Source organism: Thalassophryne amazonica, chromosome 17 (genome assembly GCF_902500255.1).
Source record: "Thalassophryne amazonica chromosome 17, fThaAma1.1, whole genome shotgun sequence".
Taxonomy (NCBI): Eukaryota; Metazoa; Chordata; class Actinopteri; order Batrachoidiformes; family Batrachoididae; genus Thalassophryne; species Thalassophryne amazonica.
Window position 1 is genome coordinate 72,236,213 of NC_047119.1, and position 12,398 is coordinate 72,248,610.

At 41.1% G+C, this 12,398-nt stretch overlaps 1 protein-coding gene across 1 annotated transcript in view; it reads right to left on the reverse strand.

Annotated features, from left to right (window-relative positions):
• Positions 1-1,409: 1,409 nt before the first annotated feature.
• The window catches only part of dusp11 (dual specificity phosphatase 11 (RNA/RNP complex 1-interacting)), a 67,871-nt gene continuing 56,882 nt past the window's right edge, over positions 1,410-12,398 (reverse strand). Inside the window, exons 10-11 of the mRNA XM_034192828.1 lie at positions 2,150-2,545; positions 1,410-2,089 (exon numbers count right to left, since the gene is read on the reverse strand). Of these exons, the coding sequence (XP_034048719.1) occupies positions 2,190-2,545 (356 nt within the window). The 3' untranslated portion in view covers positions 1,410-2,089; positions 2,150-2,189. The remainder of the gene's footprint in view (positions 2,090-2,149; positions 2,546-12,398) is intronic.

Consider the following 12,398-nt stretch of genomic DNA (forward strand, 5'->3'; position numbering starts at 1 on the left):
AGTTTCTTCGGGCTTACCCACTGCCCGAGCCTTCCCTTATTTTTCAATGATACCACATGATAGCTAACATTCTTTCTTCTATACCGCTCATTACTACAGCTGGGAGCCATGCAAAAAAAACAAAACAAAAAAAAAAAAACACCCATTTTCATAAAAACACTGTCCTATTATTTCTCGTCCGCACATAAAATCTAAAGGGGAGATGACAATGCAGAAGCGTAGGAGCACGTAGTGATGTCATAAAACTTCTGACCAATCAGAAGCGTTCTTTATGTTACAGTAATGCGTGTTGGTTTGGACATATACCGACCAACCACTAATGACAGAAAACTTGTTTTCCCATAATGCACTGCAGCACGTGTCTGTAAACGCTAAAACCTTCAAAATTAGAGCATTACTTTAAAACTAAAACATATAGTTGATATTTTCACTTTATAAAATGACAGGTGACGTTAATTTCAATGACTTGTCTGGAATTAGTTTAAAATTTTAACCATAAGTCAAAACTGTCTGGCTGTGCATGACCCCTGTGATATGTCTGCTAGTCTGTGAAAATAAATGATCTTTGTTTTCTTTCTCCCTCTTCCTTTCTCTCTGGTCACCAACTCTCTTTTGCTGAGTGAAGGCTGATCTGAGACAGAAACTCTGACTTGTGTCAGTAGCTGCCAGTGTACTGGAGTCAATACTAAAATTGTTTTAGCTTTTATCTGTAATTTCTGCCAATGTTTTTTTTTTTTAGGGGTTTGTTAGTTTAGTTTTATAAAAGTTAACTTTTCAGTTACCAGATTAACAGTTATTGAAGCTAACTTTTTGGTTAGCTGTGCCCACCACTGTGTGCACGCACGCACACGCTTCCCTGACTAAGGCCCTTCTCTCCCGATTGCTCAGATTAGACAGGCGTCCAGCTCTCGGAAGAGTCCTGGTGGATTTGAACTGACCTTCAAAGCAGCAGAAATGTTTCTGTCCCTTCCCCCAGTTTGTGCCTCCAGTCAATCCTGTCTCAGAGGTCTACAGATAATTCCTTTGACTTCATGGTTGGTTTGTGCTCTGACTGTCAACTGTAGGACCTTATATGTAGACAGGTGTGTGTCTTTCCAAATCATGTCTAATCAACTGAATTGACTCCAGGTGGACTCCAATTAAACTGTAGAAACATCTCAAGGACGCTCAGTGGAAACAGGAGGCACCTGAGCTCAATTTTCAGCTTCACAGCAGAGCGTGAATACATGTGATTTCTAAAAAACAAAAAACAAACAAAAAAAACAAAACAAAAAAACACCTTTTTTCATGTTGTCAGAATTTCATGTTTTCATGTCAGAATTTTGAGGAAAAAAAAACATTCCATCCATTTTAACTAACGTTAAATGTTAAAACACCCCCCCCCCCCCAAAATCTACCTTGTCAATGTTAAAATGTTTTCCTCAAAAAGCACATCACCATGTGGCAGAAGCATCACGTGTTATATGGACCTTACAGCAGCAGATCCCCTCACATCCCCGCACCAAAACAAACAAAATCATAATCCACACTAATTCCAGCATTTTAGAAAAACTTAGTAAACAGTTGCTATGGCAACTGCCAGGTATGTTTGTGTTAATGTCTGTTTCTTCTATGCACAAAAATATTTTATTCCCACTTTGTTGATCTGTGGAAAAGCTCTTAAAAATACTTCTGGTTAATTAGAGATGATGTTTGGAAGCCTTTTTTTGTGGGTGGTTTACATGATGTGACCCTCGAAACAAAGGACTTGTTCAGAACAGTGGACATCCAGTCTACATCCTTAAAAAGTTACACAAACTGGGCAGTTACAAATAAAGCCTGCAAGAAGCCCACAGACCACGTCTGCAGGCCGATGGTCTGCAGGCAGTCTGCAGACTGACAGTTCACAGGCAGACCAACGGTCTGCAGCCAGTCCAGACCACTCAAACAATATCTCCAGGATGTCATATGCAGGTGGACATCAAATGTAGGCTTGTCCACAGAGGAACGTCACCAACAACAGATCCTCCGCTGCTGTGGTCCGCCACTCTACAACATCCCTGGAGATAATATCTTGTCTTTTGCACCATCTCAAAATGAAGAACAGATATCTTTCTGGAGCAACAGAAGCAGAAAAAGATCAGGTCTAAAGAATAAATGGTCAACACATTGGAGGTGAGTGTGCTGAAGTCTGCTTCAACAGCGGGCATTCAGTGTGTGTACGGATCTACAAAGTCTGCACAGAGACCAGCAGCATTCCCAGCATGGCCATAGCCTTTAGACCGAATCCAGGACGTGGAACTGTGCCATCGTAGAGGACGCTGAGAAGGTTGGGAAGCTGACTTCCATCTGGACTGCACTGGAGGACAGTTGGTCCTGCTCTGCTGTGAGTGGAAGGGATCGATGTCAGGACAGTAGGAATGGGGAGGAGCCCACCGATATGGTTGCTGAGGGACTACCATGGCTGGATGAGACGGAGGTTTAGGAGGTAAGGCTTGATGAGGCTCGACACGTGGAAGACTGTAAGGTAAGCCATAGTTCATCTGTCTATGAGGTAACGTCCTGCCAAAGGCACAGAAAACAACAAAGGAAGCGTGTTTAGAGCAGGAAGACAAATGTGGGAACTAGAAGATGGTGCAGGTCTTGCCCTACTTCTGATGTGGCATTAACCAAGAACCTAAGACCCAGAATCCCAGACGGGCACCAGGGAGACACATTTGGACATGTTCACACATACAGCCACATACTGTAAAGACCAGATCAAAGATCATGACCACAGGTTCCTCAACAGAGGACAGATACTAAAACAGACAAAACACAGGGGACACTGTTTGTGATCTAACGTGTACTGCATCCGCTGGACACAACACACGCGCCAAACAATCAACCAACCACATACAGAACGCAAAGGTAGCACTCGCAGGCACCGACGGCCTGCTGCCGTGAACACAGCACCAGCAGGACACGCTCGCTGGCACGTGCACGTCAGAGGGTGAAGAAAAAAGACACGACATGGAGCCTCGTTTACCTAAATTATTAATGACTTCCTGGGAATTCACCTGTAACCTCAGTAGAGAGCTAAGCTCCACCCGTTCGCCCTGTGGGTCAACCTGCGGGTGCCCACAGCTCACTTCAGCCATGTTCCAACATTTACCTGAAAACTATGCCCTCACCCTCTCACTTGATGTGTGGCCATTATGTGGCGCCCCCTACAGGCCAGGTCACACAGAGTTGTCAAGGCTGGATTTTCACCCTTTAAACTCCTCCCACCTCCAGACTGTAGTGACATCCCCACAGGTGTCACCATGGAAGTACTCACTGCTTGCTGAAGGTCCACGGGCCGTGCTGGATTCAACACGAGCATGTTTCAAACGCACGTACATCTATGGTGCCATCATGTTACATCATGGGAGATTGTGAATATGCCTGAAACTGCAGGTGAAAACAGTTTGGTATCATGATAATCAGTACAGAGTCTCGTATGTTTCACCTCCACAGCTTACTCGTTACCGAAATAAGGCAGAACTTTTCAGCTGAGCCTCGTAAATAATGCACACATTTAATTACACTGTTAGGCTGAATCTCAGTTCTCCCCCTCAGCCCTTCCCCTCCGTTTTGCATGGGCACGAGAGACAGAGGGGTGTCTGAATTCTCTCTTTGGAGGGAGGCGGAGGGCTACAAACCCCTTCAAACGGATTGAATCTGGATGCACACTCTGTTTGAAGGGGTAGGAGGAGCTTATCACTGTCTCCGAAAAAACAAACATGGCGCCAAAAGAGCTGCACAAATGAAACAGCTTTCATTCATTACAAATTACAGTGTCTAGAAAGTTATAACTTGCCAAAAAACTTTAAAGGCAGTTGTCTATGACAGCAGCGTGTCTGCTGCTGGATACATGTTGTGTATATTGTCGTTCTGAAGAATATCGTAATGTCGCTCGTGCGCTGAGGCGTTATAATGCACATACACACAAACGATACGATAAAACACTTTTATATCTCACAATGGATAAAATCGTGATAAAGGATAAGCAAGTTAATTTGTATGTTCATAAATCTTTGGATAATAGCGCCCCCTGCTGTTGGATTTCAAGGTCTGTAACACGTGTGTGTATTTAGTAAAACAGGAGCCCTGAACACACTTGACTCCTAATAAGAAAATGAGGCAGAAAATGAGGAGAAGTAAGTTGGAAAATATCTACACACACATGTACATGTGTAACACACAACCTGACGTCCTAACAGACTGATATTATTAGTCAAGGAAGTTTCTAAAGGAAATAGGGCTGGATGCAAAAAAGGGAAAATTTGAAAAAGAAATATCAGGTTAATAGAACTAGATACAACAGCCCAGAACATACATACAGGTGCTGATCATATAATTAGAATATCATGAAAAAGTGGATTTATTTCAGTAATTCCATTCAAAAAGTCAAACTTGTATAATGTATACATTCATTCCACACAGACTGATATAGTTTAAGTGTTTTATTTTAATTACTAAATCAGTTAATGATTAATCAATTAAAAATAGCAATTACTATTAATTATTATTAATAATTATTAGTATTAACATTAATTACTGATTAATTAATACTATTTATTATTCTAAATTGCTAAATTGAATTAATTATTAATACCACAAAATTCTATGACATGATTCAATCAATCAATTTTTTTATATAGCGCCAAATTACAACAAACAGTTGCCCCAAGGCGCTTTATATTGTAAGGCAAGGCCATACAATAATTATGTAAAACCCCAACGGTCAAAACGACCCCCTGTGAGCAAGCACTTGGCGACAGTGGGAAGGAAAAACCCCCTTTTAACAGGAAGAAACCTCCAGCAGAACCAGGCTCAGGGAGGGGCAGTCTTCTGCTGGGACTGGTTGGGGCTGAGGGAGAGAACCAGGAAAAAGACATGCTGTGGAGGGGAGCAGAGATCGATCACTAATGATTAAATGCAGAGTGGTGCATACAGAGCAAAAAGAGAAAGAAACACTCAGTGCATCATGGGAACCCCCCAGCAGTCTAAGTCTATAGCAGCATAACTAAGGGATGGTTCAGGGTCACCTGATCCAGCCCTAACTATAAGATTTAGCAAAAAGGAAAGTTTTAAGCCTAATCTTAAAAGTAGAGAGGGTGTCTGTCTCCCTGATCTGAATTGGGAGCTGGTTCCACAGGAGAGGAGCCTGAAAGCTGAAGGCTCTGCCTCTTACAAACCCTAGGAACTACAAGTAAGCCTGGAGTCTGAGAGCGAAGCGCTCTATTGGGGTGATATGGTACTACGAGGTCCCTAAGATAAGATGGGACCTGATTATTCAAAACCTTATAAGTAAGAAGAAGAATTTTAAATTCTATTCTAGAATTAACAGGAAGCCAATGAAGAGAGGCCAATATGGGTGAGATATGCTCTCTCCTTCTAGTCCCCGTCAGTACTCTAGCTGCAGCATTTTGAATTAACTGAAGGCTTTTTAGGGAACTTTTAGGACAACCTGATAATAATGAATTACAATAGTCCAGCCTAGAGGAAATAAATGCATGAATTAGTTTTTCAGCATCACTCTGAGACAAGACCTTTCTGATTTTAGAGATATTGCGTAAATGCAAAAAAGCAGTCCTACATATTTGTTTAATATGCGCTTTGAATGACATATCCTGATCAAAAATGACTCCAAGATTTCTCACAGTATTACTAGAGGTCAGGGTAATGCCATCCACAGTAAGGATCTGGTTAGACACCATGTTTCTAAGATTTGTGGGGCCAAGTACAATAACTTCAGTTTTATCTGAGTTTAAAAGCAGGAAATTAGAGGTCATCCATGTCTTTATGTCTGTAAGACAATCCTGCAGTTTAGCTAATTGGTGTGTGTCCTCTGGCTTCATGGATAGATAAAGCTGGGTATCATCTGCGTAACAATGAAAATTTAAGCAATACTGTCTAATAATACTGCCTAAGGGAAGCATGTATAAAGTGAATAAAATTGGTCCTAGCACAGAACCTTGTGGAACTCCATAATTAACTTTAGTCTGTGAAGAAGATTCCCCATTTACATGAACAAATTGTAATCTATTAGACAAATATGATTCAAACCACCGCAGCGCAGTGCCTTTAATACCTATGGCATGCTCTAATCTCTGTAATAAAATTTTATGGTCAACAGTATCAAAAGCAGCACTGAGGTCTAACAGAACAAGCACAGAGATGAGTCCACTGTCCGAGGCCATAAGAAGATCATTTGTAACCTTCACTAATGCTGTTTCTGTACTATGATGAATTCTAAAACCTGACTGAAACTCTTCAAATAGACCATTCCTCTGCAGATGATCAGTTAGCTGTTTTACAACTACCCTTTCAAGAATTTTTGAGAGAAAAGGAAGGTTGGAGATTGGCCTATAATTAGCTAAGATAGCTGGGTCAAGTGATGGCTTTTTAAGTAATGGTTTAATTACTGCCACCTTAAAAGCCTGTGGTACATAGCCAACTAATAAAGATAGATTGATCATATTTAAGATCGAAGCATTAAATAATGGTAGGGCTTCCTTGAGCAGCCTGGTAGGAATGGGGTCTAATAAACATGTTGATGGTTTGGATGAAGTAACTAATGAAAATAACTCAGACAGAACAATCGGAGAGAAAGAGTCTAACCAAATACTGGCATCACTGAAAGCAGCCAAAGATAACGATACGTCTTTGGGATGATTGCGATGCATCAGAGAAATCTGTGACTTCTATTTCGTTGCTGTCAAGGATTTTATATAGTTCATGCTCTTATTTATTTTCTTTAGTTTATGCTTATATTATTATTATTTATTTTCTTATAGTTTATGCTTATTATTTTTCCTCTTTGTGAGAAGAGGAGGTTTTAGAAAGAAAGACTCGTTGACTGCATTCTTCATGAGTGAGCAAACTATTTTTCATTTGACATAAGTGCCTTATCCTGCTGTGGGAGCCGCAAGGCTCATGTCGCAGGAATGGAAGGTTCCAGCAGTCACCTTGTCCCAATATCTCCCTCTTGCAGACATGACTCGTGTGACCTCTCCCGACTGTCCTTGTTTGTTTTTTCTCATGTTGATGAACTAAATAAAAGGCTGGGCCAGAGGAGGAGATTTTAGGAGAGCTTTGTAGCTGAGCACTTACAAGCTGCTTCATTGTTCTCCTCCTCTGCGCAGAGCAAAAAATATATATTTGTCTCTCTCTGACTGGGTTCTTTTCAGTGTTTGTGCCTCTCATTTCTTTAAAAACAGGGGGCAAACCCAACAGTTTTTTCTTGGCGCACTAATCATGGTGTCTAATCAGCATCTTGATATGGTACACCTGTGAGGTGGGATGGATTATCTCAGCAAAGGAGAAGTGCTCACTATCACAGATTTAGACTGGTTTGTGAACAATATTTGAGGGAAATGGTGATATTGTGTATGTGGAAAAAGTTTTAGATCTTTGAGTTCATCTCACACAAAATGGGAGCAAAACCAAAAGTGTTGCATTTATATTTTTGTTGAGTGTAATTAAATGAAAAAAGAAATATGGCTTTTCAGGTAAATTGGTCATGCCAGATTGTGAAGGTTTGGTGTTAAAGCTTACAGCAGCAGCAGCAAATAAAAAGGGTAACAGGAAAGTAAGAAAAGAAGGAGAGAGAGAAAGTGTAAAAGTATGGCTCAGTGAAACACGGATGAGAGTAGAGGCCATAAAGAGGAAGAAAGACGAGAAAGGAAAGTCAGAGGGGAAAGTAATGTTTGTAAAACCTGAAGATAATGAGACGGCCGTGAGAGGGACATTTACAGGACATGCTACAGACAGCACGGTCCTGCCATACGGGAATGAGGAAGATTCGGCAGCGGCGTTACAGGCTCAAATAACCGATCTAATGACCAGAGTTAAAAACAAGTTTAAACAGAAAGCGGACTATGGTAAAATAAATGCGTGTAAACAAAAGGCAGATGAGGATGTGGATGATTATAATCAGCGTTTAGGGACAGTTTTCCGTGCAAACAGCGGTATACCGCATAATGATGATCAAGCGGGCGCATATCAAAATCAGCTGAAACAAGCCCTCCTGAATGGTTTGAAGCCAGAAATTAGTGCATGGATTAGAAATCACAATGTGACCACTGACTCAGATGATATGATTAAGATACTGGACGTAACAACAAACACACCAATAAGTGACAACATTAATGAGTTACCAGAAAAACAGATAATCACAGTGGATATTCATGGAGTATGGTCATTACCACTCCTGAAAGAAAGACCTGGGGTGACTCTAAAGGTAAATGGACAGGACATGGATTTTCTCTGTGACACAGGAGCATGTAGGACAGTGATAACAGACAGACCTCCTGGAACTAAATTTGCAAAAGAAGTCGTTTGGGTAAAATCTGCAAATGGACAGGTGAATTCAGAGAAAATATTGAAGTTTGTCAATTTTGAAGATCCTGAAACAAACCAAACTGCTTGTGTCTCTGTGGTTTATTCGCCCCATTGTCCAGTAAATTTACTGGGACGAGATTTGATGACTGCCTTATCTATAGGAGTCACACCAACAGTAGTTGGTATGAGAGCTGTGAGACAGCCTGCTACTGTATATACAAATTTGGCCCAGGCCTGACAGTACTCTTTGGATCTGTCGGAGTTGAGACAAACTGAACAATTATTGGAGGAAGGTCTGATGACCTGTGAAAACAGAGAACACGTAGTAATGATGTCACCAAAAGGTCTACACATAACTATGCTATTCACTCCATGAAAGGATGAAAGGTATGGAGCAGGATTTCTGAAAATTCCATCAGAATTACAGACAGTAGCACACCTATACACAGACAGAAAAACCACCTCTGTGTGTAGTGTAGTGCTGACCCAAAGTGCAGACAAATGGTACAGAGGAAAACCTGAGGCTGTGCCGCATATTTCACTGACAAGGGCAGACACTCAGTCCTGGAAGGACCTTGGAGGAATTGTTAAAATAGCTGAAGAAGCAACTGATTGGCACGAAGCAGATGCAATGTCGGTGTGGGATTTCAGTCCATCCACAGGCTTGTATCGGAAATACATGTCTGTAAGTGCTTGGACGACACCGGTGATACATAAAGTAGATCTGGATGATTGAAATTTAACAACATCTGTGTTGTTGACACAGGAAGATGAGACTTTATTGGCCAAACTGCCTCCTCATCTCTGGGTGAAAGCACCCACAGATGTAGGACTGTTGAAAAATATTCCGCCAGTCAAAATTAAGCCACGATCTGATTGGAGACCACGGATCAAACAATATCCATTAAAACCTGAAGCAGAAAAAGGAAATGATGACTTTCTTAGGTATCTGTAATTATTGCAGAGCCTGGATTCCATGTTATGCAGAGAAGGTGCAGAAATTGCAGGATTTAATATATTCTATACCAATGGCTATGAGTGACAAAATACAGTGGAATAAAGAAGCTGAAGAACAGTTTACAGCTCTTAAACAAGAACTTGTGAGTTCCACAGTATTATCTCTGCCCAATTATGCCAAGCCATTCACTCTCATGGTGGACACAAAACAGGGATTCATGTGTGCAGTCTTGCTACAACAACATGGTAATAAAAATAAACCAGTTGGCTATTATTCCAAAGGTTTGGATACATTCTTATCGCCTGCTAGACAGATAGCATATACAGCAATGCTACTGTCTCAGCCACATATTACCATTGAAAGATGCAACACCTTGAATCCCGCCACGCTCCTACCTACTGAGACAGACGGTGAACCGCATGATTGTTTGGCAGACACACAGAAACAACAATTACCTCAACCAGACTTAACAGACGAACCATTTACAGATGGACTACATTACTTTGTGGATGGCTCATGTTTCAAAGATCAGAAAGGACAGACATTAACAGGCTATGCTGTTGTTCAATTACCAAATACTGTTATTGAAGCAAAACAGATTGATCATTTTAAATCAGCCCAAGCTGCAGAACTCATTGCATTAACCAGAGCTTGTATCTTGGCTAAAGGACAGAAACTGACAGTCTATACAGATAGTCAATATGCATTTTCAACAATTTGGTTCTTTGCAAAACAATGGCAACAAAGAGGTATGATAACCTCTACAGGGAAACCAGTGACACATGCAGGCTTACTCACAAATTTGCTAGAAGCAGTGACATTACCATCACACCTGGTATTATGTAAATGTGCAGCCCACACCAGAGGTACAGATTTTGTCTCCAGAGGAAACTGTCTCGCAGACAAAATAGCGAAAGAAGCAGCAGCTGGTCGATATGGCACTTCTTCTATTTACACAGCTCAGACAGACAATGAACCATTAATAGATTCTGACCTTTTATTGGATATGCAAAAACAGGCACCAGCGCAGGAACGACATTTGTGGTTGAAAAATGGGGCAACCCCAAACCCCAAAGGACTTTATTGTGTACATAACAAACCCATCCTACCCAAAAGCTTATTCAAAGCAGCCGCAATTGCGACGCATGGGTTAACGCATGTGTCAACAGGGGGGATGGTATATATGGTAGACCAATACATTACTACCTATGGATTTAATTTATACTCAAAAAAAATTTTTGTAAAGCCTGTGTTACCTGATTGAAACACAACCCACAGGGAAGTATAAGACCCCGGAGAGGGCAATTCCCAAAACCACAGTATCCTTTCCAAATTGTTCATATGGACTTTATTGAACTAATTCGATGTGGACCCTATCAATACTGTCTAGTATTAATTGATGCCTTTTCAAAATGGGTAGAAATTGTTCCATCACAAAAAGCAGATGCTTTAACAGTAGCAAAAGCATTGTGTAAGACAATTATTCCGTATTATGGAATACCAGAGACATTGTACAGTGATAATGGAACACATTTTGTAAATGAAGTTGTACAAAGAGTAGCAGAACACATGAAAATTAAGTTAAAACATCATTGTGCTTACCACCCACACAGTGCAGGATTAGTGGAAAGGACAAATGGCACAATAAAAATAAGATTAAGGAAATGTATGGAAGAGACAAAACAAACCTGGATTGAATGTTTGGACCTAGTAAAATTGTATATGAGAATAACACCAACACCATCAGGTTTAACACCATTTGAGATACTTTATGGACGACCATATCATCTACCAATTTTTGACATAGATACTAAAACAGCAGATGAGGAACAAACATTAGCAGATTTTATGAAAAAGACATTAACACAGAAAGAGATAACTCAAACACATTTACTGCCGAATAATTTTGATCTTCCACAGGACGGCCTTCCAGTAGTCCAATCAGGAGACTGGGTGTTCATCAGAGTGATTAAGAGGAAGAACTGGTCCAGTCCTCATTGGGAAGGTCCATACCAAGTGCTGTTAACAACACCAACTGCAGTAAAGATGGCGGAGAGATCAACGTGGATACATCTAAGTCACTGTAAGATACAGCGTGTGTTGGCTGCCTCCACAGTGTAAGGGGAAGTCTGGCTACAAAGGGAGTCTATTTGATTAGCAATAGATTGTCTCAATGCCAGTGAAGCAGGGAGATCCTTGCACTATTAGGTGAGGTTGGTTAACAACACTGTATCCTAGCAATCATGACTGAACTACAGCAGACCCCGGAGCGGCGTGCTCAGCGCCGCCGCTGCCGGACTGTTGGTAGGGCAGCCGGTTGCGTTGTGATCTTAGTGTGTTTCGTGCTCCTCGGATTCCTGGCCTGGTGGTTGACCCAAGAATTGCAGCTCACTGTGGACCGAGCCAGAGAACAACGCAAGCAACGTCAGAAGAGGTTTATTCATAATGTGAATGAGACAGATGGACACCCTCATATATACCATACTAATATGTGGTACAGATATGTTCATTTATTGGCTATGGAATTACATGTTACTAATTGTTATGTTTGTTCGCAAATGCCTATATCCTCAACACACCCAGCTCTGATGGCTAAACCGTACCCTGCTAGGATGACAGAATGTCTTATCATACGGATGCATAATCAAACTGTATTTCGGGGGCAGCAGTTCTCAGCAAATCTGATAAGATGTAACACCACTTGCCTCAGTGCAACCACTTATATGATAGGGATTTCAACAGAGGACGTACAAGCATGCCCAAGTGCTGCTCCATTGACTAGACTGAAGGGAAACGCAAAAATATCATCACATGTTAAATTGTCATCACAACGGCCATTCCCGATTTGCTTTTACGGGACAGGGAATAAAACTGTAGGTAAAATTAAGAAACGTCTGTGTACCCAAACGTATGTTTTATCAAATAATTTAAGCCTAACCAAAACATAATATGTGGATGGTACTTATCTTCATCACATTGGACGGGGATGTAATTATACAGGCTCCTGTCCATGGGGAACGGATGAAGCATGTGCTTATGTTAGTAAGTTTTTGCTACCACCTGTAAATGGTACGCCGGTGTATGACGACAT